Source organism: Ictidomys tridecemlineatus, chromosome X (genome assembly GCF_052094955.1).
Source record: "Ictidomys tridecemlineatus isolate mIctTri1 chromosome X, mIctTri1.hap1, whole genome shotgun sequence".
Classification (NCBI taxonomy): domain Eukaryota; kingdom Metazoa; phylum Chordata; class Mammalia; order Rodentia; family Sciuridae; genus Ictidomys; species Ictidomys tridecemlineatus.
Window position 1 is genome coordinate 37,401,975 of NC_135493.1, and position 27,525 is coordinate 37,429,499.

The following is a 27,525-nucleotide window of genomic DNA, read 5'->3' on the forward strand; positions in this document are numbered from 1 at the left end:
ATAGAGTAAAGTCAGTTTGCTAAAGTCCCACAATTCCAATTGTGAGTGCTCATTAACAACTACAAAGCCAATCTTTGCCTTTCCAAAATACCTCTAGTTCAAAATGTCTCAACTTCAGAACTGATGACATTTGGAGAAGAATAATACTTTGTTGTGAAGGGGAACGGAGGGGAAGTATCCTGTGCATTGTAAGATGTTTAGAAACACTGCTTGCCTCTATCCACTAGATGCCAGCAGCACTCTCGGAATTATGACAACACTGTATCCAAACTTAATAAAATGTTCCCAACAGAGTAAAATGGTCCTGACCACCACCTCCTCAGAGCCTCCTTGTGGCCTACAGCTGGAATTGTTCTCTTCCTTTTTAAATTAAAACAATTGCCTGAAAAGAGATTACATCTTATTCTTTGATTGTACCATGCTACTAAATATTATCTTTCAAAAATAATGTAAGTTTCTTGGTGACAGGATATTATCTTTCCATTGTGTCCTGCAACTTTTTTGTTTGTTTGTTTGTTTGGTATCAGGGATTGAACTCAGGGGCACTCGACCACTGAGCCACATCCCCAGCCCTATCTTGTATTTTATTTACAGACAGAGTTTCACTGATTTTGTATGAGTTTAATAAGTGTGATGCATAGAACTTTGACTCTTTTAAGAAGAACACCTAAATTTTTATCTTCTTGACCCAGAACTGAGTAGAATGTGAGTGTTTTGAAAAACTGGGGTAAAACGTGTATATGCAAGGGCTGGGTTGTAGCTCAGTGTTAGAGCACTTGCTTAGCATGTATGAAGCGCTGGGTTTGATTCTCAAAACCAAATAAAAATAAATAAATGAAATAAAGGTCCATCAACAACTAAAAATAATAATAATAATAAAGTATATTTTTTAAAAAAATGTATGTGCACAAGCATGTACACAGTAATGCCATTGTGGAAGGAGACTATAAGCATTTGCTTGCTCTGCCCCCAATACCACATAGAAATAATGCTAAATTAAGGGAAAATAAAATAAATAAATAAACTAATTAATTAAGGGAAAAGGCTGCTTTATTTGTGGTAAGTTGCAGTTAACTATGATGGGCTCTGAGGTTGATTTTTCTATTGTGATTGATCAGTTGGAATGTTTGGAGAAATCATAAGACTATAATATCCCTTTTGATGGTTTAATTTCTTTTTGAATGCGGGGAGACTAGGGATTAAATCCAGAGATATTCTACCACTGAGGTACATCCCTAGTCCTTTTTTATAGTTTTTTTTAAGTTGTTGATAGAGCTTTATTTTATTTATTTGTTTTCATATGGAGCTGAGGATCCAACCCAGTGCCTTACACATGCTAATCAAGTGCCCTATCACTGAGCCACAACCCCAGCCCTCCCTAGCCCTTTTTTATTTTGAGACAATATCCTGCTAAGATGCCTAGGCTGGCCTCAAACTTGCTATCCTCCTACTTCAGCCATCTGAGTCACTGGGATTACAGGTGTGCACAACTGTGCCTGGATTGGTGGGGTAATCGTAAGACAAAATCTCTTATGTGATTTGTTTTGTCATGCTGTTACCCTAACTAACATATTTTTCAAGTAAAAATATTTTGTTACTGTTAAGTTAGGAGAGTGAGTCACAAACCTTTCATCTCATGACTCTGGGTATCCTGGAGTTCATACAAGCAGATACAAACTTCCAAAAGATCAATCCTCCTTCTAAATAGATTAGTAGAAAGTTTCTCTTGAAGAAAGTAATGATGGGAAAAAAATAAACAAACTCACTTAGCTTCTCTAGGATCTCCTCATCTGTCATCTTTGATTTTTTCCTTTGCCGATCTGTATTCCTGTACAAAGTACTAGAGTTGGCATTCTCCGCAGAAGGTGGTGTGACTTCTTTATTTGGTGCTGCTGGTGAAGCAATAGATTCAACCACAGAACGAGTATAGATCTATAAAACAAAATAATACAAAGTTCTATAATTAAAACATACGTCATGGAATAACTAGGATATTGAGACACTGTCATCTCATCTAAAGATAATCGTTTAAAGAGTTTTTAGTTTCCTTAATAAGACTTAGAAAGTGCAAGAAATAAAATAAAAGTTCAGTAAGTGAGATGGCATCAAATTAAAAAGCTTCTGCACAGCAAAGATAATGATTAGGAGCATGAAGAGAGAGCCTACAGAATGGGAGATCTTTGCCACCTGCTCCTCAGATAGAGCATTAATATCTGCAATATAAAAAGAACTCAGAAAAAAGAAAAAAATCCATACACACAAAATAATTAAACACTTTTGTAAAGAAGAAACACAAATGGCCAATAAATATATGAAAAAAATTCAACATCTCTAGCAATCACGGAAATGTAAAGCAAAACTACACTGAGATTTCATTTCACTACCATCAGAATATAAATAATAATAAACGTTGGCAAAGAGGTGGGGAAAAGGGTACACTCATACACTGTCGGTGGGCCTGTAAATTAGTGCAAATACTCAATAAATCAATATGTAGATTCCTCAGAAAACTAGGTAGTGAACTACCATATGACCCAGCTATTCCACTCCTAGTCCATTCTTTGTCCAAAAGATCAAAAATCATCCTATTACAGCGACACAGCCACATCAATGTTTATAACAGCACAATTCACAACAGCCAAGCTATGGAACTAACCAAAGTGCCCTTTAACAAACGAATGAAAAAATAAAATGTGGTATATATACACAATGGAGTATTACTCAGCCTTAAAGAAGAATGAAATTATGGCATTTGCTGCCAAAGGGTATAACTGGAGGTCAACATACTAAGTGAAATAATCCAGACACAGAAAGTGAAAGGTCAAAAGCTTTCTCTGATATGCAGAAGCTAGACCGAAATAAGGAAAAAACAAAAAAGTGGTAGGGAAAAGGGAATTCTATCAAAATAGAAGTAAGATCAAGGGAGGGAGAAGAGACAAGATAAGGAAAGACAGTGGAATGAATCTGATCGAAATTTCCTATGTAATCATGTGAATATACCACAGTGAATCTCACCTTTATTTATATCCACAAGGCACTAATTAAAAAAAAAAACTATAAGTAAACTGAATTAGAACAAATTATGTTCCATGATTTTATAATTAAAAATGAGTTGTAATGTTATGTATAACTAAAAAAACTAATCAAAAATAGCATCAGGGCTGGGGCTGGGGCTCAGTGGTGGAGCACTTGCCTAGCAAGCACGAAGCCCTGGTTTCAATCCTCAGCACCATGTGAAAATAAATAAATAAAATAAAGGTATTGTGTCCAACTACATCTAAAAAATAAATATATATTTTTTTAAAAAACACAGCATCATATCTGATACTCAAGTTCTGTGAATATAAGATATGCTACTTAGGTTACTGGTTGATTAATTGTATTCTAAGTCTATGTTCCACAGGTCATCTTCTGAACTATGTGGAAATAATCACTTGTAACTTACTGATTTTGTATGCTCTGGTCTTGGTGCAATAACTGGTGGGGGCTCATTGTCATCTTCTTCTTCCTCCTCTTCTTCATCTTCTTCTTCAGATACAGGAGGAGCTAAAGGAGGCTCAGATGCTGTTTTTGTACTCTTAGAGAAAAAAATTTAAGTATCAGGTATTAATTCTCATTGTTTTTCATCAGAAATGAGAAAACAGAAATGAATATTTAAGCATGTAGGGATAGGAAGGAGGTATGTATTTTACAAATGAGAAGAACCATCTATAATCTGGTGTGCAAGATGTGCTCACATTCAGAGATCAATTTGTTTCACAATGGAATGAACCATTTTTTGTTTTCCACTGAGCTCAAAAACAGTGAACTATTTATTACTTTAGTATTTTAAAGTTAAATGTTTTTGAATCCAATGAGTACTTAAAAATAAAACTGCCATTAAAGCCTCAAATATGTACTGGATACATTGTCAATTTGTTGACTGATGGTTTGTCAATTTGAGAAGGGCAGAGCATGCATATGGATATTGTATTAATACAGCTCTGCAAATACTCACTAAGAATAAGGAAGCCAGTAAATGTTTCTTCCTTGTTCAGCCTCCTGAAAAGAAGCACTCAGACAGTAATAAAAATGAAGATCTAATCACCTATCTACATAAATAATTGTTTGATATTAACCAATAGGTTAATGTTGACTTACAATAACTAATAAATTATAATGATATCACCAACAATAACAACCACCACCACAATACCTAGGATCATTCATGTTAACACAGGGGCAGAATGGTTGCAAAGTCTATTTTAAAAAAACTAAGGTTATGGTCCTCAAAGTGTGGTTCCCAAGTCAGCATCATCAAGCAACTTGTTAGAAATGCAAATTATCAGGCTCTTTGCACTTCAGAATCAGAAACTCTGCAAGTGTGGCCCAACAGTATGTGTTATAACAAGCTTTACATGTTATTCTGATGCATTGTCCAATATAGGAACTACCAGCCACATATGGTTATTGAACATTAAAATGCAGGTAGACTAAACTGTGTTCTAAGTGTAAAGTACATTCCAGGTGTTATATACTTAATGTAAAATAATTTTTTTTTGGTACTGAGGATTAAACTCAGGGGCACTCAACCACTGAGATACATCCCATCCCTATTTTGTATTTTATTTAGAGACAGGGTCTCACTGAGCTGCTTAGCACCTCACTTTTGCTGAGGCTGGCTTTGAACTCATGATACTCCTGCCTCAGCGTCCCAAGACATTGAGATTACAGGTGAAAACCACCACTCCCAGTCACATGAGATAATTTTAAAAAATGTTTCATCGGTACGTATATATATTGATGTATTAAAATATTAATTTAATATACTGGATTAAATTAAATATATCATTAAAATTAGTTCAACTATTTCTTTTTACTTTTCTGAAGTGATTGAAAATTTAAGGTGCATTTAAATTTATGGTTTGTATTTCTGCTGAACAGCTCTATTATAGCTGCTTTATATTTTTTGTTTTTGTTTTTATGAATTTACTAGTTTATTGTTTATATTACTGGGTATATTGCCCACAGTCATCCTACAATGAATTTTTATTCCTTGAATTCAAAGATCCTGGGGCAGTTATAGGTATACTATAAAGACTATTAGGTCAAAGGACCTCAGTCTGTGATTAAAAATTCAATATGGATTTTCTACAGCAATGTAAATAGAGTCATAAGTATAGTCATAAGTAGAGTCATAAGGTATAACACATATCTGATAGGAGCTAGTGATATTTATATATTTTTGAGAAATAAGGCACCCTAGAATTGATAAACACATGAAAGAATATTTCCCTGATATAGATGTTAAGTGGTTTATAGATTGAAGTTCATGTGTATTAGACATTGGTTTTCTTATTTATCCACCTGTATTTATTATTAACTTAATCATAATAACTGGGCTATGGTATCATATTATGGCTACAGCAATAGAAACAAATGTTAACAACACCAAGATACCAGCTTTAAAAAAAATCACTTTCTTCTTATGAAACATTATCTGTTCAGGGCAATTCAGTCAGGTGCAGGAAGAAATTACCTTTGGGTTATTGTATTTGTTTTGATATTTTATCTTTCTGGAAAGGTGCTCTGTCTTATGATTATTGGAATCAAGAATGTACCTAATGAGGGGCTGGGGTTGTGGCTCAGTAGTAGAATGCTTGCCTGGTATGTGTGAGGCCCTGGGTTTGATCCTTGGAACCACATATAGATAAACAAATAAAGTAAAAAATCCACTGGCAACTAAAAAATATTTTTTTTAAAAAGAATGTACCTAATGACAGAATGTTCATATAAGTGAAGTACATTTTTTATAATGTGAAAAATGCAGCTATTTTATCAGTTAGGCAGTATAAACCAGACTTGCGTATAATAAGCTTTATGCTGGCCTATGAAGACGTTTCAGATTAGAAAAAAACATCAGTTCTAAAAGGACACTATAAAACTATCAAGTAAATTAATCAATCTATAATCAAATGTCTATTGAGTAGAATAATACATCAACATAACCAATTACTTAAATTTAGCATTTACAGAAATTTCATTACATTGAAAACAAATTGTAGGTTAGATTTTCTTATTTAGCAACAATTCTTAAGGACTCACAAAGATGTGCCAAGAAATTATACATAATCATACATTAAATGTTACTTATAACGAAATCATTTAAAAAATCAATATTTTTAAAAACCATTTCAAAATTTTACAGCAAAAATAAAAAGTGGAGTATAGGAGTTCCTTAATATGTCCTCCAAAAGTACACTTATAAAAATTCTTACTAGGATCAAAGAATGACCCTGCTGGCAAATATTATAACCCAAGGTCTAGTCTTCTTGGTCCAATTCTTAGACTATTGCAAAAACCAATTAGTGCATAATGGCCAAGTAGCTACCTTTTCATATTTCAAGTTTCGTTACTGTGGGGGACAAGAACCCTAAACTCTACTTGCTTCTCTGACATCCCCTGTCTAGACACGATTCTGTATGTGGTGGTCATTTTTGCTGCTGTAAGTTTAGCAAACTTATTTGTTTAACAAGTTTTTGTAGTAGTCTTTTTTTTTTTTTTTTTTTTTTGCATGTGGGGCCTTGTGCATGTGAGGCAAGCACTCTACGAACTGATCTATATCCTCAGGCCTGTAGTACTCGTTTTTGTAGTGTTTCCATATTCTTCCAGGCAGAGAATTACTATGTCTAAAATTTAAAATTGTAAAAAATGTAGATAAAAAGTACGACATATTTTTGTCTTATCAAAATTAAAGAGGGTCAAAAATATCATGATGCACACATTGGGACATGGGAGGCACTTATTGACCTTTGTTGGGACAAGGACTCTTAACATTCTGAAAAATTTGGCTCATATCTCCAGAAAAATGCAGGTAGGACTTTTTTAAATGTATACTTTCAATGGTTCATAGAGCTTGTGAAACCATCCCTGAGCTCCAAGTTATGAACCCTGATCCAGAGAATGCACCAGCTAGAGGAACTGTTTTAGGAAACTATCTTTTCTTTGATATTAATTTCTAAAGGCCAAAGGAATTGGAAGAAGGATTTTGGATACTTAGATGATAGAAAATATAGTTTGGGGGTCCTTGTTGGTATTTGTTTAAAATTCAGAATTCATAATTTCAATGCAGATCTATTTTCGGAATAGACTCCTGGAATCTGCACCTTAACAGACGTCCCTCGCAATTCTGATGCACACTGAAGGAAAAAAAAATAACTAGTATATAAACAAACCAGTACTGCAAATCAAAAAAGAGCAATCTGTCAACTACACATTCAGTTTCTTTAGCAAATAATGGCATATTCATATTAATTGTTTTTAGCTTAAATTGCAATGATAGCTCAGGATCCTAAATATAATCAATTCATTTTTAGTAGCACAATCAAAATATAAAATTTAAAATTGGCTTCAAATTGAAGAGTAGGTCACTGAATAGAATTTAGAATTTAATACACTAATATTAAAGAAGCTATATAATAAGTGAGAAGTAAAACAGACATCTATTTAAAATATTTAGAATATACAACATTGCTTCTATTTTAATTTTTATCCAGAATATTAAAGGATGCCAAAACTTGTGATCAGTTCAGGCTGTGCCTATACCGAGTAGTCAGGATCATTAAATTAGATCCTGTACGATAATCTCAATATCTTCCAATAGAAATCTGAATCTCCTGAAAGATAATATGCTTACATTTTAATTCACTCACATATCTTTGTTTTTTTTTTTTTTTTTTTGGTATCATGGATTGAACTGGGGGCAGTCAGTCACTGAGCCATATCCCCAGCCCTTTTTATATTTTATTTACAGATAGGGTCTCACTAAGTTGCTTAGGGCCTCACTAAGTTGCTGAGGCTGAGCAGGATATGGCAGCAGATGCCCGAACGCCCTGGAGCTCAGGAGGCTGAGGCAGGAGGATCACAAGTTCAAAGCCAGCCTCAGCAAGAGCAAGACACTAAGCAACTCAGTGAGACCCTGTCTTTAAATAAAATACAAAATAGGGCTGCGGATGTGGCTCAGTGGCCAATTTCCCTTGAGTTTAATACCCGGTAGCGCAAAAAAAAAAAAAAAAAAAAAAAAAGTAAAAATAAGTTGCTGAGGCTGGGTTTGAACTCGTGATCTTCCTGCCTTAGCCTACCAAGCCACACTCACATATCATTTTAAGCATACAGCCATATTTGATCTCATCCTTTCCTATAACATACAACCAGTAATCAAAACATCTCTAGAATTTGAATCTAATTTTCAATCCTATTGTCACTGTCTCATATCAGGGCGCTGGTTCAGTTGTATACAGTATTTTCCCCACTAGTCTCTCTTCATTTGGTCTCACCTTCTGTTCTCAATTCATTCTGGACATTCGCTGTTAGATTACACTTCCCAAAGCATAACCTTTGATCACTTCACTGTCTGGCTTCAAAACACTTCAAGGGCTTCCCACTGCAAACTGGAAAAGTCAGATTCCTAAAAATACCATTTAAGGGTCTCTGATTTTAGCCCCATGTTTTGTTTCACAGTTTCACTTCTGTGTTACCTTTTCTTGCATCCAGACTTTATTCAAACCTATGACTTTTGTTCCCGTGCTCTCCTCACCATCGTGCACTTTCCTCAAACTTTTCCTTTTGCTTAGAATGCCCTTCCTCATTTTCACAAATCCAAATATCATCCTGTCTAAAATAAGGTCTAGCTCCAATCCCAACTTTTATGATTCATTTTCTAATTCAGCATTCAAAAACTATATCGCAAGTGCTTATTAGGTACTAAGCAATGAGTTTAACCTCTCAGAGACAAGTGCCTACTTCCTTTCCATCCCCATCTTAAAATAATCTCTTTTCTCTGAATTTTCATAGCAAATTGATATGTTTCATGGCATATTAATAGACACATTTGATACTATATATTTAATAAGAATACTTAATGCTATCCATATTACATTATGCTTCTTTATATTCACATTTATTTACTGTACCACACTGAACTCCATACTTCTAAACTTATGCTAAATAAGAAAACATCTAGCTGCTTTATATCCAAAAAACAAATCCATTTTTTTCTGATTTAATGGAATATTTGTCCATGATATAGACTTAATTCTATATGCAAAACCAACAGAAGCGATCTCAAAAGAAACAGTATATATTTCAGGGGAAAATAAAAACCAGTACACAGATTATCCTAGAAGGTTGGTGTTTAAAATAACTGACCTAAAAACAATACTTAGGGCTGGGATTATAGCTCAGTGGTATAGTGCTTGCCAAGCACATGTGAGGCACTAGGTTTCATTGTCAGCAACACATAAAAATATATAAAAATAAAGGTATTATGTCCATCTGTAATTTAAAAAAATTAAAAGAACCAATATCTAGTTCTTGGCCAGGATTGCACAAGTATGATACTAATTAAATTAAAGGAGGTAAAGTCTGTGTTGATAGGGGATGTTAACATTCTTTCTTACTTTCCTAAGCTCTCATGGCAAAGAAGAAAGAGGAGAGGGAAATAGATAGTTGGATAGGGAGAACAACAATCTGTGGTTTTTTGGATCATATGGTAATTCTTTTTTTAATTTTTGAGAACCTGCCATACTATTTGTTGTGCTTTGGAGATGAAGTATCCTCCAAAAACTTATGTGTGAGATGGTGTAAGAATTCTCAGGTGACATGATAAGATTATGAGAGGTGTAACCTAATTAGTGGTAAATCCACTGATATGGATTAAGTGTAGTCAGGTAGAGTATAGCTGGAGGAACTAGGTCAGTGGGGCTGTGCCTTTGGCATTCATAATTTGTCATTGGGGAGCTTGAGTTTTCTCTCTGCTTTCTGGTTGCCATTCTAAGCTGCTTTCCTCCACCATGGCCTTCTGCCATGATGTTCTGTCTCAGCTTGGGTCCAGAGCTAGGAAGTGAGCAAACCATGAACTAAACCTCTAAAGCAGTGAGCCAAAAGGAACTGTTCCCTCTAATTTTTTCTGTCAGGTCTTTTAGTCACAGTGATAAAAATGTTAACTAAAACTTTTAAAGGCTAACTAAGCCATTATTCTTCACCACTTATGATCTACTATTGTCACATCCACCCAGGGTGATTTCAAGCAGGCCAACAGTTTTCTTCTACAAAAAGGGAAAAATTAGCCTGGCAATCCATGACTCTGGATAAAAATAGGGGACTTTTGCTAATGTCAATTATTTTACCCCTGAAGAAGCATGTGTGTCAGGAAATACTTTCAATCAGTGAAAGTATTTTCATTCTATGAATGAAAATTCATAGAAAAGGAAACTTTGCCTAAGATAATTTCCTCTTTAATGTATGTGAATATTATTTCAGATACTATAGCACTTCCAAGAACTAGGTTACATTTATTCCTTTTAGTTCTCCAATACACCTACATGACTTTGGGCAAAGTCACCTCCTGCAATGTGCCTCAGTCTGCTGAAATAAATTACACTAAAATGTTGTGTTGTGACCTTAGACAAGTTATTTCTATCCTCAGTTCCCTCATCTATAAAGTAAATCTTAGTTGAGTTGTAGGAAAGATGAAGCAAGTATAAAATATTAACCCACATTGTACATTTTAAGTGTTCAATAAAAAGAAGTTGTTATTAATATGGTTTTTATTTTTAAGATTCTATACATAGAGAAAGAAAAACATTTGTCCATGTAAAGAAAAATGAACATGAATTTTCACAGTATCTTTATTTGTAATAGCCTCAAACTGGAAAAAATCTGGAAAGTCTTCAATGGGTGAGTGAATAAACAAATAATGCCATAATTATACCATGGAATACTACTACTCAGCAATAAAAGGAACAATCTAGTGATACACAAACTAGTGGCTGAGGATTAATTGTGATCAGTCATGAGAGATTTTACTGGGGTCCTGGAGGCATTCTAAGACTTGATTGTGGTGATGGCAGTATAGGTGTATAAATTTACTAAAACCTGTTGTATCCTTAAAATTAGGGAAATTTTATAAATGTAAGTTATACCCTTAAAAACTGTTCTGTGAAGATTTTATATCTAAAAACTGGATCATGCAATTATATTCTATTGGATCTTAGGGAACCCTGATTATAACAAAGAGTCTTTAATTTTTCACTTACCGAAGGATGTGCTGCTATGTATCCATGTGCACTTTTATCTGAAAAGTGAGAACCAAAAGGTTACCTTTATTTCATGAAGATGATCTCATTTAGAAAAATAGAAAAAAATATCTTTGAGCAGAAGGTAATTCTTAAATTTAGTATTAAATAGATATTATGACAAATGATACCTTTTTTAAAAAATAGCTCACACCATTACAACCTCACCATGTTCTCACCAAGTCATTTTACAACCTATAATAAAAGCCCCCAGGTCTTCAGTGTACCTCATCTATAAGGAGGAATATCAAGATTACCTATTCCTAACTATTATGATTCTATACATCAATATCCATGATTTATTTTCTTTCCTCTCTTCCTCATCATCTCTTCCTTCTGTCCTCCCTTAAAAATTCCCATCTTCTCTTCTCCAGTCAGTCAGTTTCAACACTAGAGCATTCAGAAAACATATGTAGCGGGTCGGAGGTTGTGGCTCAGAGGTAGAGCACTTGCCTAGCACATGCAAGGCCCTAGGTTCAATCCTCAGCACCCCATAAAAATAAATGAATAAAATAAAGGTATTGTGTCCAACTACAACTAAAAAATAAATATTTTTTTAAAAAGAAAACATATGTTGAGTTTCACTCAGCTAAGTATAATGCAGGAACTCTGATACTATTGAGTTTTGCCATAGTGCCCAGGAGTTCATATTTTTAAGTTAAAATATTTCAGCATCTAGAAATAAGGTGCTAAACAACAGTGACTACTTGGAGTAAAAAACAAACTCTGAGAAACTGAAGGGTATTAATGGTTATACTGAAATGATTTCTTGAATGCATTTTCAGTTCTGGTAGCCTATTGGAGGCCCACTCCTATTGTCTTAGCATTAAACACTGTTTGATGTATCAACAGACTCTCTCAGGCATTTCATTCCACATGGAACACTAAAATATTATAAAAATGTTTCCTTAATGGTTTTCTTTTTAGAAAAAAAGTTTTTGGGTTTTTAACATTTAACAATAATCCTCTCATATCAAAAAGTCCCACCTAGTGTATGAATTGCCATGTGCCTTCAAGTCTGAGCTTTGATATTTGACATGGCCAAATCAGAGAATCCTCCACTTCCAAGTACATCCTTGTCCTATTCTCAAAGAGATCTCAAGCCTGCCCTATATTAAATCCAATGACAAGCCACAGGAGGTCCTTATGTCTAGGATACTATTGATAGCATTCCCTTTATTCTTTGGATATTTAATTATACTAGAGAGATGATCCAGATCACTTTTCTCAAAATGTGAAAGTATTATTTGGGATTAGGTTTCTTTTGATTGTTTATAGTGCACATTTGAACATCAAATTTCCAATTCTAGGCCGGTTCTACACACTAGCAAATTAAAGCACAATTTGGCAGTATGGCTATTTCAATCTTTTTTAAATAATAAGACATAGTTTCTTTTTTTCAGTCTGATATTGGGATCTGATCAAAGTAACCTGACAATCACAAAATTTACTCTGTGTCATCATGATATAAATCATTGAGTCTAAGGGGTACAATGTATTTCCATTGATTATGGTTCGATCCAAAACCTCTTACTTCATGAACCCATCACAAGGCCTGATCATAAGATACCGAATATCTTCCTAAGAAGAATTGTGATTGCTAATTCAAGCTTACCATTACTGCTTCACTCAACAATTTCCCTACTTGGGTTCTGCAAGAACACCCAATTAAAATAAATCTTCTAACATCAAGCCCAAATTCCAATTTGTCTTTTTGGTTTACTTATGGTGAATCCAGTCAGGGAAGGTACTGGAACTGACTTCAAAAGTTCTACAGACATTCTGTTATAATCATGAGATTCTAAGACTATGACTAGAATGACTTTTTCCACCTTTTGATGCACCAGAATTTCTCTTTACCTCCTGATGTAAAGCTCATGTATTTCTGGTTGTTGACGGTTTCTTTGGAATCATAGAATTTGAGAACATCAAGAACGGCTTGTGGGTTCTTCTTTTGTTCCAGTTTTGTTATGTTGGAGGTTTGGAGTAATCTTGCCCATTGCTCAGGAATTCCCTGTGGACAACCAAAGGGAAAAAAATGGCAGCTGAGAACATACGGCAGTGGCAATTTCATGTTCCAGTAAAGTTCTTCACCAAGAAGCCCATGCTACCTGTAGGATTACACTTGGGAAACTGAAGTTACATTCTAGATTTAACGTTAGTAACTTAATAATGCAATCATTCTCTTCTCTAATTAAAACACATAGGTAAAACTAGGATCCAACTTAAAAAGGGTGGGTGGGAGTATGACTGTGATAGAAAAAAAAAGCGCATGAAAATCACCTCCATATTGACTCTGCTCATCCATGAAATGATGTTTACAGCTTAGCTTATTTTGTTCTGGTGACTCAGGGCAGACATAGCAAGACTTCTCTAAATTTGTGCACAACATAGTATAGTGCAGATCAATGGGTTTTATATGACTGGAATAACATAAGCTGTTTCTGTGCATGTTGCAATCAGAATATGCTTTAGAATAAAAGGAAAGCCTCACCCTTGGTCAGTTTACACTTTGTGATTACAAAATTCAATTTTTTGGGACTACAGTTTTAATATAAAGTCAAATTGGGAGGAGATCAAAATAGAATTGTGGAGGAGCAATGACCATTGAGATGCTAAATAGTAAACATTAATGCTGCTTTGGGGATTTTCCCTGCAGCTTTCTCCAGGATATGCCTCCTCCTCTCCTCCCTCCCTCCCTTCCTCCCCACTTCATTTATTGGTCACATAGAACCTGGGGACTATGAAAACCATGCCAAAACCTTGTGAAAATTTACAATAATCTGAAGTATTTAGAGCAGAGAGGAGGGAGTATTTGAAAATCTTACCAAGGAGAATTGCAAAAAATTACAGAGAAGTTAGTTTTGCATTAAGCATCCAACATTCTTTCCTACATCTTCAGCCTACGTCCCCATTTCATAATTGTCCAAACTCCAAGAGCAACTTGGAGAGAGAAACAGACACACTATTCCTGAAGTGCATCCAGGCACAATTTATGTGGCTTTGTCCTATGAAGTCTCGGCAAAACAATGTGTGACGTGGGCCTCCAGAGTTTGGGAATGACAACAAAAAAGTGAGATAAGCCAAGCAACAACTCTACTGCACACACATGAACCTGCTGCTGCAGTGCTATGACATCTCAAAGAAGCACTTTGATGCAAGCTTCTTTTGGGCCTGTGACGCACCTCTGGGAGCTTCCCTGGGCACATCTGTGAGCCATAGAGATCTGGCTGTAATGGACGTAAATAAAGAAAGAAAAGAAAGTTAAAACAGAATGTGGGACAACTTAGAAGGTGGGAGGAGATGAAACCAATGGGTCTGAATGGGGGGGTCCCTTTTAAAGTGGGGCGGTTATGAAAATAGGGAGGTATTAACTAAATCAGGGACAGGACAGGCTACAGGACAACAGATTTAAGAGAACAGAGAAAACGACAATGTTCCAAAGTTTGGAATTATAATTCCACTTTTGGCCAGGTGCTTACTTCATAAATAGGCAATAATAAGAATTACCATTAAATGATTGGAGAAATTACTAAAAGCAGAAACATGAATTTGGAGGGAAGAAGAATGGCATCATGAAAAGCTTTGACAATAATTTGTAAGTTGTTTTTATAACTTGGTGATCACAGGTAGCCCAATGGCCATGTGATTAACTTACAAATTTCAATTCCCAATTCTGGTTAACCAAATTTAAATTTCACATTGAAAGTGTCTCTCTGGCTAAAATTCAGAGAATGGATATAAGGCAATGATGAATTTTTGTTCTCATTGATGTAATTCTTCTATATTTTATTGCTAAAGTCATGGCTGGCTTACAGAAAACTAGGTAAAGGATGTTCCCACACAGCCAGACTCTATGTTTAAGATTCTTATACACTTAAGACTGGGGAAAGGGAAAATTTCTTTTCAGACCATATGTGAATAATTTACATTTTAATACTACAGTTCCAAATCCCACTTCCCAGAAAATAAGGTCTGATATAAGGTACAGCGTTGTCTAAATATATTCAAATGCTACAGAAACATGCTTTGACCCAACAGGTTTGATTTGGGATATATGTCCTTGATTCCTGGCATTTGGGGTTACTCCAAGCACAGTGAAACAACACTTTTACATGCATTCATCACGCAGTTTGATGCTAAAGCCTTAAGCCAAAAATTGGAACTCAGGAGCCCATGCATGATCCCAGTTCTGATTCTAAGTGCAATTAATAGCATTTGGTTAATACTGTAATGGCCAAAGGAGGTATTAAGTGTTACAAATCCATGTATGCATTGCACATAACCACTAAAGCAGACTTCACTGGCATGATCATTACCATATTCATTAGAATATTTGTAGTTATTATACATCCCCAGGGTACTTCTAAACTTCTGTGATAATAGTCATGTGATCACTAGACAGCAGAAAAAATGCTGTCAATTGCAGGAGATCTTCCAGACAACTATACTTACCACATAGCTACACTGATTATGTAATTTCTTTTTTCTAAGTTGAGGCAAACCAGTTTATCAATGAAACCTGACACTTAAATTTGAACGTATGCCACAAAGGCACATAAATCAGAAAGCCATCTCATTACTCCAAATTGAGGCACTAATCTCAAAGGTTAGACAGCTAATGAAGACCTAAGAGCATCAGAAGCAGGAGCACATATCAATTCCTGACCATATATACGATAACAAGTAGATGTACATCAAGCTGGGGATTGTCCAGTGTAGCCCAGGAGAATGGTAGCATGATATAACAGGCCAAGCATTATCTTATCATAAGAAAAGATAATTTATATCACTCATACCATTTTTCCCTCTGATTGACTTGAAGCGACCGTCACAGGTCTAGAGGTCTGGAAAGGGGAGTTCTGAAGTATTTGGGACAAAAATGGTAATATAAAGGGTAAGGACTTGTAATAATTTAATACCAAAAAAAATTTCACCTCCCAACCTAATTTTAGCTACAGCATCCAAGTATATGACCAGATATACAAGGTTATATAGACCAATTAGCCACAGTGTAATCACCAAAGCAACACACCAAACCAGTGTCCAAATATTCAAAATACCAGGCCCTTTGTAAGACAACTGGATTAAACAATTCAAGAAATTGCTAAACATTCAACCTCAACAACAACAATAATCAAATTTAGTGATATGATCCTTCCAAAACACAATGACTTAGTGGTACTGTGGCAATTAAGACCTACTAAATCCTACCAATTAAATTACTTTTTAAAGTGTATTATCATTTAGCATTTTAAAAGTTAAACAAATAAATAGTATAGAAAATGTAAATCATGATAAGATGGTAAAAAATAGGCAGAATTTGATATTTTTAAAAATTACAAGTGGGTAAGTCATTATAAAATATCATCAAGATGACAATAAAATGCTTCATATTTCTAAATTTACTTTCTGTCTGTCTATATAGTTAATAGATTTATGTCATTTGGCTCCATGAAAATAGTTGTTTTATTTAAAAATTGGTGGGGGAGTGTTTTAATGGATTTGGTTGTATCAAACTATTTTTCATGATTGAAAAGACTGCCCATATATCCCACATATCCCACCTCATCCCTCTGATTGGTTTACTGTATTCTAATTAACAACAAAATGAAAATAGCTAGTGCTACAGTCAGCAAGATGGTGGTGATTCACTTCCTTCATTTCCATTCAGAACTTAGAAACAATAAAAATAACAACAAAAAGATAAAGATGGAGAGATTGCATCACAAGATGGAAAGTAAGTTGGAAAAAAGTAGAAACAATAAAACATTGGAAGGAAGCAAAATATCACATGGAAGAGCTAGAAAAGAAAATTTTCACATCAGAAAAAAAGAAAAATATGGGATGACAACAATAAAACTAAGAGAAATTCAAACAGAAACACAGAGGGGAAAATGGTCAAAATTGAAAAGATAAAGTTATAAAAATAAAATAGGTAAGAGTTGTTAGATAAAATTTCTATAAATTTTAAGAGGTTTTCCTGTTTCAAATGTCAGAAAAATAATTGTAATCTCTTTAAAATGTAAAATTGTCCAGATTATAAAAATTACTTTTATGTGATGGGGATAATGTGATAGTAGTGTTGATAGTGAAGTTATATTTCTAAAAGTACCTAACAGAATATGTATATTTTTCTACCCAAGGGCACTTTACCACTGAGCTACATCCCCAGTCCTTTTTACATCTTATTTTCAGAGAAGGTCTCACTAAATTGCCAAGGTTGGCCTTGATCTTATCATCCTCCTGCCTCAGGTTCCTGAGTTGCTGGAATTGCAGGTATGTGCCACCACATCTCACTCTAAGAGAATATTCTAACAATATAATAAAGGTTGGGCTCAAACTCAAGACCATTTGAGTAATATCTCTGACTATTTTTTAATTATTGATGGACCTTTATTTTATTAATTTATTTTATGTGGTGCTGAGAGTCGATCCCAGTGCCTCACACATGCTATGCAAGTGCTCTACCACTGAGCCACAACCCCAGCCCAATGTCTCTGACTTTGATGATGAAATTCATTAAATCCTACCTATCTCAATTTTACAGTGGCATTATTTCCTAACACTCTCTTCTGCATACTACTGGGAACACAGGAATAATTAGTCCACACCACTTTATGAGGCCAAGATGTTTACTGTTTGCATTTCATTCTTATAGCTTACTTCCAGAATTGAACAAATAAGATAATGTGGTTGTCAATTCAATAACATTATTTGCTTCTCCAAATCAAATTGACTTGCTCCTTCTTTTTCTTATCGCTTAATCATATGACATAGTCTATTCACTAGCCATCATGGTATGAGAAATGAAATTTTACTGTTTAATATTAACATTTCTTTCTGGTTTAACAAGCCAAGATTTGATGGTAATGGTTCTATTAAAGATTTTCCCCAAAAATGTATTCAAAATTACTCATTGTTTCAGAAAGCACATTTTATTGAGTTCCTTACTAGCAGAGAAAAAAAAAAGTAGTTGATCTTCCTAGGGATATATTTTTAGCAATATCTTTTCCCTCACCTTTATAAAAGAGGTGCCAAATCTTTTTCTTAAAAAGAAAATATAAAATGGCATACATCTGAGATCTTGTGCTCTATGAGCACTACATATCCAAAGAATGGATTGATATATAGCTATGGTGTATCCACAGAATTCTGATTGGTATTTGCTATACATAGTCAGTGTGTGTGTGTGTGTGTGTGTGTGTGTGTGTGTGTGTGTGAAGTAAACATATAACTACTAAAACGTACATGATATATCAGTATTTCTCCTTGAAACATGGAGTTTGTTGTTTTGAATGTCTACAAAATATACCTATTAATAATCTAATGTTGGGCATGATAGTACATGCCTATAATCCTAGCAACTCAGGAGGTTGAGGCAGGATTATCACAAATTCAAGGCTAACCTTAGCAACTTATTGAGACTCTCAGAAACTTGACAAGATCCTGTCTCAAAATAATAATGATAATATAAAAAAGCGGTCTATAGATGTAGTTAGTGGTAAAGCACCATTGGTTTCAATCCCCAGTAGGAAAAAAAAACACAATAAAAAAACAAAATGTTAAAAATAATCTATGTACTTGAAATCAAATAGAAGATTAAGTTAATTTTATAGAGCTTTTTGGTTAGTGCAGTTAGCTCATCTGTGTAATTCAGGTCCTAATGTAAAGCCTGAATTATTCAGATCAACTGTCATCACTGGCCAAATTGAGTAGATGATTCTCTGATTCACTTCACATAATAAAGAACAGGTTCAGGCAGGGTCTCCTTACCAAGACTACATTTTCTGTGCTATGGTAAATTAATATTTTCAACCAACTTGAAGACTATACAGGGATAAGACATTTCTGTTAAGATGGGACTAAATAATTTTGTCAATATTGTTGCCAACTTCTATTGCATCTATAATTGTGTATGAAAAGTCCATTTTTCTTGGAATCATCAAAAACATTGAGTCTGACATTTGGGGACATGGCAAATCTTGATTGACACTATTTTTATAAAGGATTTTTTTTTTCATGGCTTACAAAACAAAATAAGGAGCTTACTTACAGTGAATTCCCCGGTGACTGCATCAAACCCCACATGAATCGTATGCTCAAAGTCTGAAGGAAGAGAGATCTCTGGGCGCTCTTTCTCTTTCTTCTTATTGGCTAAAGGCAAAATGTTAACATGCATTTATTTGGGGTATAGTTTTGGCTTCCAAAGTGTACAACTAGGTTCATCAAAACAATTCTAAAGTTGAAAGACAATTGATTCCACTACAATTTTAATAATACTTAATTCCAGAAATTCCAATTATTTGTAGAAGTGGCTGAGATTTAGATGAAAATATTATGTTGAAATCATTTAAAAATTTATAAAATATAATTCAAACAAAACCTCCATTAGAGTTGATTTATTTAATTTACCAATCTAATGAAGTAAACTGACAGGTGTGAGTGTATTGTGTTTAACTGGTTTTATCGGGTCAAATGATAAGAAACTCATTACATTCAAGTCAAGCTAAGGCTTAGTATTAGAAAGAATAGAAAAGTACTTCAGCTATCTATAGAACTAATATGGATTCTTTCCATGTTAACATTAGCTAAATACCAAGTGGCTGGAAGTTTCTCAATTTACATATTTACATTATGAAGTGCATCGTAATCTTCTTGGAACAAAGATACTATTACAAGTAATGATGTTATAAATCTTTTTCTAGCTTTAAAACCATTTTTAATCATTTCCCACACAACATAATCCCAGTAACAATTAAAAAATGTTACTTGTTACTGAATAAATTTTATTAGCTTTTGAAACCTCAAATTAGGTTTTTGGTTTAGTTTTTCTAATCCATAACTATTTTTTTTATATCCCCATTATATTCTGTCATGTCAGTCATTTGAAATCATTGCCTTTCTCAAGTAGCAGATTTTTCATGGTGACATAATTATGAATAAATGTATTGGTATTTAATAAGTCAAATGCCTTTAAAGATAAAATTACTGAAGAAATTAAGTTAGGAACTATAAGGAAAATAATATATCTGGAAATGATTCCCAGAAGGAAAGTACCATGGAAACATTTTAAAATGGTCTCTAGTAGCATCAGTAAAAGACATATCAGCAGATTTGAGCATATATCTCTCACAAGAGTGTATTTCACACTGAAAACAAAAATAATACTCACCTTCCTAATACTGGGCAAGTCAACGTGAACCTGGTTTACCTAGTTGAAACTAGATGATCCCTTCGCCCAAGTTACAGGAAATATGCAATTAACCATATACAAATTACTTCAGGTTACTTACTGGTTTTGTAGGTTACATGTGATAAATTTTAAATTGAAAACCTTTCATATCAATATCAGGCTTATGGCTTCTTTTCTCTTTCCATTCTCTTTCACTGCTCTCTATGTTCAGCCAGACAACAGAGATATGGGTCAGTAATATGAAAATTCAAGTAGTCAGGAGGACTATGCGGAATCGGGGGGGAGGGGGAAGAAAAAATTTTGGAGGCAGAGGGACAAGAGCCATTCAGAACCCTTGTCTGGCATGAAATAGATATAGGACTCATTTTTTTAAAAGTATATATTCCATCTAACCTAAACTTAGAATAGATTCTGTTTTTATACTAAGTCTACTTTATTGATGAATATCATAATAACAGTGGATATAAAAGCTTCCGTTTTTATTCCTAATGCCTCTGCATGTTTGTATACTACAGTTACCATTTATACTTGTTCAACCATTGTTCTTTTGTTCAGAAAGCCAGATCAAACAATCATGATTGTTGTCTTCCAAGGCTAACCTCTCTTTCCACTTCATTGACAATGTGGTCTTACTTTCCTCCTCCCTCAGTGATCATTTTTCTTTGTCATTATTTCTTTCTCTTCTGCCTTTCCTAATGCTGGCTTTGTCCTTCTGTAATCCTTTCTCTATACTCATTCCTCCAGGATTTAATCCAGATACTAACTCAAGCTAGGGAATTCCTTAATCTGTGGTTGACAGGGGTTGGATTCAGATATTATGGGATGAAACACTTTTGAGAGGTAGGCTCATTTTAAGAAATAACAATAAAAATAAATATAAAATTGCTAGGGCCCCTATTAGGGTTTTGAAAGTCCCATGCAACTGAGGAATACTGATGAAGAAGCTTTGTTCATTTCATAGTAACTAGCTCTTCGTAACATTTTTGGAGTCAGTCTACTATGAAATATCTGAAGAAAGTTGTGGAATTTATCCAAAAATGTGGTATACATATTTGCATATACCTTCAGAGGTTCATAATTCTCCTGGACTCCAGTTTAAGAGCTCATACTTTGATCTTAATCCTTATATCAACTTGCATTCATGTTCTCTATTTCCAGCAAATAAACTCTCCTAACTTCTCTATTAGTATTGGTGTGCATTTGACTCACTCCCCTTGGGCTGAGTTATACCCAGAATTGGCTTTATGGTGTTTCCCTAGAAGGTCATCTGATTGCCAGGCTCTTACCAGACCAATCATTCCATTCCTTGCTTCAGGGCCAAGCACAACAGAGGCAGGAAGCCAAACTGGTTTCTCTATTGTTCCCTATCTCCATGAAAGGAACCACCAATCATCCAAATCAGAGGAGTAAAGACAGACCTGTCCTCTTTTGGGGATTCTAAGCAAGGAAGAGATTGTGATTCCCTTCTCCAACATGTAAGTTAAATAAAAATAATTAATATTATTAATTAAAGTATAAAAAGTTAAGGAAGTTCAAAATATTTTGATGCTACTATGATGGATAATAAGTCCTTTTAAAAGCTATATATAGGGCTGGGGATGTGGCTCAAGTGGTAGTGCGCTCGCCTGGCATGCGTGCGACCTGGGTTTGAGCCTCAGCACCACATACAAACAAAGATGTTGTGTCCGCCTAAAACTGAAAAATAAACATTAAAATTCTCTCTCTCTCTCTCTCTCTCTCTCTCTCTCTCTCTCTCTCTCTCTCTCTCTCCCCCCCCCCTCTATCTTTAAAAAAAAAAAGCTATATATACAGGGCTGGGATTGTAGCTTGGTGGAAGAGCACTTGCCTAACATGTTTGAGGCTCTGGGTTCGATCACCAGCACCACATAAAAAATAAATAAAATTAAGGTATGTGTCCACCTACAAATAAAAATAATATTAAAAAAGCTATATATCCAAAATCATAAAGTTTTCATATTTTGGGCACCCCTGATTTCCTGGACCGCATAAATTTTACTCCATCCACTAGATAATTCAGCAGTGGTCCAGCAGCCAAAACCAAAAATTTGTGAGTCATTTTTTACTCCTACTTTATTTCTACATTAATTAGTCACCAAGTTTCTTTTCATTCTATCTCCTAAACTTCATTCTTTCTTCTCCACTAACCACTTAGTCCAAAGCAAGGCATTACTATTCCTTTCACTGCCTCCAATTCATTACTCTTTGAACAGATATCACGTTCTCACCTTTTAAGATCCTTAAATGCACCACCATTGCCCTATCAATATGTTAAAAGTTCATGCTCTTTAGAATGATATCCAAGGGCCTGCAAAATCTATTCCTAACTTATCTCTCCAGCCTCTGATTTGGAACCCACTATCCATACCTATCCCATGTTCCTTAAATGACCAGGTTTTTCTCTTGCCTCCAAGCTTTGATACATGCTAGACTCAGACCTGGAAAGCCATGTTTCTTACATACTTCTCCCAGCTTTGTGTGGATGATTCCCTTCATCCTTTTATTTTTCTAGTTCTAGGGATGGAACCCAGAGCCTTGGACATGTTAGGCAAGTGCTTTACCACTGACTGACAACCCTGGGCAGGCCTTGTTCTTGAAGGTTTCCACTCCCTTAGTGTGTTCCCTTTGCAGACAAAGTTAAATGACTGTTCTTTTCTGTTCCCATAGAACCACCCAATGTATATTTTGACTTGTCACATAACATACCTATCTCTTTAGTTAAAATTTGCAGGAAAACAAGTATCTTTCTCACATTTTCCATCACCTGCCTTGGGTCTGTACACTTAAGAACTATCCTTTATGAAACATTCACCATTAGCAAAGTACATCTATGGTTATCTCAATTGATCTCCACAACAATATTATGAATACATGTATTATGGTTGTATTACTATTGATTTATGGATAAGAAAAGTAAGACTTTAAGAGAGGTTAAGCCATATACCCAGGTTATACAGCTGGCAAATATCAGAGTCAACGTTTAAACCTATGTCCCCACTATGTCTCCAGAATCTAAGTTCTTAATAGTTATACTACTTATTATGAATATTTAAAATTAAACATATTTGGACCTTATCCTTCAGTAAATTTCAATGCCTGGCGTCTCGATGAGAATGGATTTTTGCTTTATTTTTTAGGAACACTAAATTGTCTTTATCTCCCTCAGAGAATTCTGAGTACTGGGCATTTATATTAAAATTCAGCCTACCCAGAGCCTTAAGCTAAAACCCAGCCTGATTAGCTCTAGGTTAGTATTCACAAAGAATGGAAGCCCAAATGGGTATCACTTTCTAAGTGTACCTCTAATATCCTATTGGAACCCAGAACAAAGCCACGGATTGCTGGCTGAACCACAAATTGCAAATGAGATTTGGCCTTGGGAACCTCTGGCTGTGCATGAGTTCTGGTTGTAACTCTAATCTATCCAGAGTCTCTTATTCTGACAGCTTTCTCTATTACATTACCTTGTAAAGAAAGAAAAGTCATCTAGTCATCTATCATCTCCTCTATATCCACTCCAATATTCTGCCTGCCCTCTAGTGGCTAGAGCTTGTCCCATTAAGAACAAATTCCCCTACATCTTCAACCTCTTTAATAAATGTTCTCTTCGTTTCTTAACTATCATGTGAGAAATTATTTTTAGGGAGAGGCCATAACCCCACTCCTGTCAATCTGGGGTAGGCCCAGTCATCTTTATTTTTTAAGGTTCCTCAGGTATTTCAATTGCATAACTGGTGTTGAGAAATACTGTAAATCTCACTATCCAATGAGGATAACAACTTCCTCAGATAACCTGGTAGAGTATGCTCATTCTTCCTCATCCCAAGCCTGTTGGCCTAGGGGAACAGGGAGGGTAGGCTTTCTCCCAGTTTACCCCAAATTCTTTATTTGAAATCATTACTTCTGCACTTGACTACAAAATCCTCTCCTTTTGAGGTTATTGAAACTTTGTTTTCTTGGCCATGTCCCTATATCCACTGAGGACTTTAGCTCCAAGTTTTCCCTCCAATACTCTACACTCCCATCACTGTGTGAAACATAAGATATGAATGGACACTCAATGGGCATCCCCTTAACACTCTTTCCTCAGGGCTCCTTGACTTCCCTCGACTCTAGTGAACTTTACCTCCCTTCCACTTCTGCAATTTACTCCCATAGCCATCCTTTAAGCCACTGGTTCTCAACCAAGACCATTAGGATAATCTGTAGAGTTCCATAAAATACCAATGTCTACAGCTTACCTGTAACCTACTCTAACAGGATTTCTGTAGCTAAGACCTAGAAAGGTGACTTTCTAAACTCTATTGAAGATATGAAAACAAAATGGAGAACCATGGCTATTCTGAGCCTTTTTGTTATTCACAATAAACAATTCTCTGAAATATTCCACACTGTTTTCTTATGGTCTAAGCCTCATCTCCCATCCTGCCAAACTTCTAATCCTTTTAAGCCCTTACTCCTATATTACTCTTCTTTGAGCTCAGCTCTTTCCTGGCCTAGACTGTATTGGTTAATCATGTAAATTGGTCTGAAGCCATCACCCTACCCTAGAAATTCTCACCCATTGTTGAACTTGTCCTGCCAAACCCTACTCTGACAGAATCCAACAATGAAATTTCTCCATTTCTATACTAAGGTTCGTTATGAGTTGCTGAGGAATAAAATATCTTGTGGCCATGTAGATTGGTGTTATTATGAAGATCACAGATCTCATTTGGGTCACTAATGATTTTTAGCAATATTTCCCTTGCCCCTTACTTTCTTTCCCAATTCTCTCAGCAAATATTCCACAATTTCACTCAAATTTCTGCTCTATCCTATCCTTCTTTACTTTTAGCATATGATGTACATTCTACTTCAAAGAAAAAATGGTAATTTTCAGTTGGAACTCTTCTGATCTCAATTCCTTTAACCTTCCTATGCATATATAAGAATCAGTACCCTATATATGGGATGTCCCTATAGATGGGAGGAGATAAGAAGGTGCTACTGATGCCTATATATGCATATCTCCTCCCATACCACTAGAAACAGGTGACTCCTTCCACCTAAGGTGTCTCTCTCCACTGGTGCTCTAGATCTCAGTCCTCTCACTTCTCCAGGGATCTCATTCCACCAATTACATCCATTTCTTCTTGTTTCTTTCAACTCTAGCTCCCTTTCTCTCTACTGGTGTTTTGAGCTTAAAAAGCTAAGATTTCTCTTGTCCTTAAAAATTAAAACCCTTCTGCTTCCTCACATCATTCTCTAAGTTTTATGGACATTTGGCCTTTTCTTCTTTAGGTTTAACTTTTTGAAAAAGTATTTTAGAGTTATTAAGCTCTCACTCTCCAAATCATTGTAATGACTCCCTGAAATTACCATTTAACCTCCTCCTTGACCAGGAGCTACTTTTCTGTCCTTAAAACCATTGTCACCTCAGTCAAAACTGACATAGTTAACCACATACTTCTTTTTAAAAAATTTTTTTAGTTGTCAATGGACCTTTATTTCCTTCGTTTATATATAGTGCTGAGAATCGAACTCAGAGCCTCACACACACTAGGCAAGTGCTCTTCCACTCATCTACACAGCCCCGACCACACACTTCTTGAAACAAATTCCTCTGCACTTGCTTTTGCACAACTAATTCCTAGAGTCAATTTCTATTTTTCTGGGTTTTCCTTCTCAGTCTCTTGTGTAGGAGCTTCTTTCTGTTGGTTCTTTAAACAGCATGCTCTAGGATCTGTCCCAGGCACTCATGTCTTGCCATCAAACACCTCTCCTTGGTTCATCTCTTCTACATGCATGGTTTCAATCACCATCTACAGTACTGACTCCCCATATATACTTCCAGCTCTGATCTCTCTGCCATATCCCAGTCCCCCTGTACTTAAAAGGCTATTGAACATCTCTATTCTATTGTCCCACCTGAAACAATGTGAAACTACAATCCCCCCTTTGTTTCCTATTTCACACTTCTCTAGCTTCTTCTCTCCCAAATCTGCTTGTATTAAGTCTCCTTTCAACATATTCCCTCTGGATTTCTTTGCCTATTCTTAATGATACTGGCCCTTATGCCACCGTCATTTCCCACTTGCATGTCTCCAACAGGCTGACATGCCTGATTTCACCACAAATCCATCCCTCCTCCTCTGGCTAGAGTGATATTTTGAAACACTTATCAGATATCATTCCTCCTGCTTAAAACATTCCCTTCATTGTCTTTAGAAGCAAATTCAAAGCTCTTAGTATAGCAAATATAAATCCTCCATGATCTAGTCCCACACTACTCCCATAGCTTCATCTCCCACTTACTCCCACACTGACTCTTTGCACTGGCTATTCTGAATTTCTTGTAGTTGTAGCCATAGAAACTCAACCTGCTACTGCATTATGCCTTACACAGCCAGCTCTATTCTCTTTTTAAAGACTCACCTCAGTTCAGTGGTCACCTTCTCCAGGAAGCCTTCTAACATCTCCTCCCTCCCTTCAATCCTGAATAGATGCCTCCTCTTTTGTGCTCACTTCTGTTTTGTACTTACCACACTAAACTCTATTGACTCGCATGTCTGTGTCCCCTACTAGACTCTCAGTTACTTAAGGAAGGACTGTGACTTATTTATCTCTATACATCAGCACAGTACCAGACTCAACGTTTAATGAATAACTGAACAAACGAATGAATGAACAAATAAATGACCTTTATATGAAATGAGATCCAATATATGGAGACAGTTGATGCTTATTTGCTATGATGTGTTCATGGATGAGGAAAAAATGACCTGGATCTGCCAAGAGTGCCAGGCAAAAAGAGAATATGTTTAAGAGTTATTTTTGTAATTGCATTTTGTTGGTGGCATTGTTGATATTTTCTCCAACAGTGTCCACACTGACTATATATCCATTCAGACACATCTCTTGTGAGATGCCACATGCATATACTGGCAATAGAGCAGGGCAGGGGTCAAGGTGCAGCAAAGCAATGAATTCTCCCCAGAAGACATCCATGGATGGTGCTATGTTTACCTCCTGATAGCATTGTAGAAAACTGTCACCTGAGTTTTCTCTGTTGTCGTGGTTCCATTTGTCATCTTCCCCTAAAATTCCTGGAAGTTTTGCTGGGCCCTCTCATTAGATCTCATTTCTGCATGTCCAGTATTACTTTTTAGAACACTTTCTAACTCCTTTAAAACAGAGCTTGCAGGAAAAGGAAAG

The 27,525-nt window shown here is 35.4% G+C and overlaps 1 protein-coding gene across 20 annotated transcripts in view; it reads right to left on the reverse strand.

The window, feature by feature from the left end:
- Pak3 (p21 (RAC1) activated kinase 3) overlaps positions 1-27,525 on the reverse strand; it is a 259,089-nt gene that overhangs the window by 53,688 nt on the left and 177,876 nt on the right. For 14 of the 20 annotated variants that reach the window (XM_078034382.1, XM_078034379.1, XM_078034381.1 and 11 more), the window contains 7 exons: positions 19,171-19,271; positions 15,914-15,976; positions 14,300-14,344; positions 12,975-13,128; positions 11,076-11,113; positions 3,446-3,577; positions 1,767-1,932 (listed from right to left, as the gene is read on the reverse strand). In XM_078034382.1, the coding sequence (XP_077890508.1) occupies positions 1,767-1,932; positions 3,446-3,577; positions 11,076-11,113; positions 12,975-13,128; positions 14,300-14,344; positions 15,914-15,976; positions 19,171-19,271 (699 nt within the window). The remainder of the gene's footprint in view (positions 1-1,766; positions 1,933-3,445; positions 3,578-11,075; positions 11,114-12,974; positions 13,129-14,299; positions 14,345-15,913; positions 15,977-19,170; positions 19,272-27,525) is intronic. The other 6 variants (XM_078034388.1, XM_040284314.2, XM_078034386.1 and 3 more) reach the window with 3 other exon arrangements.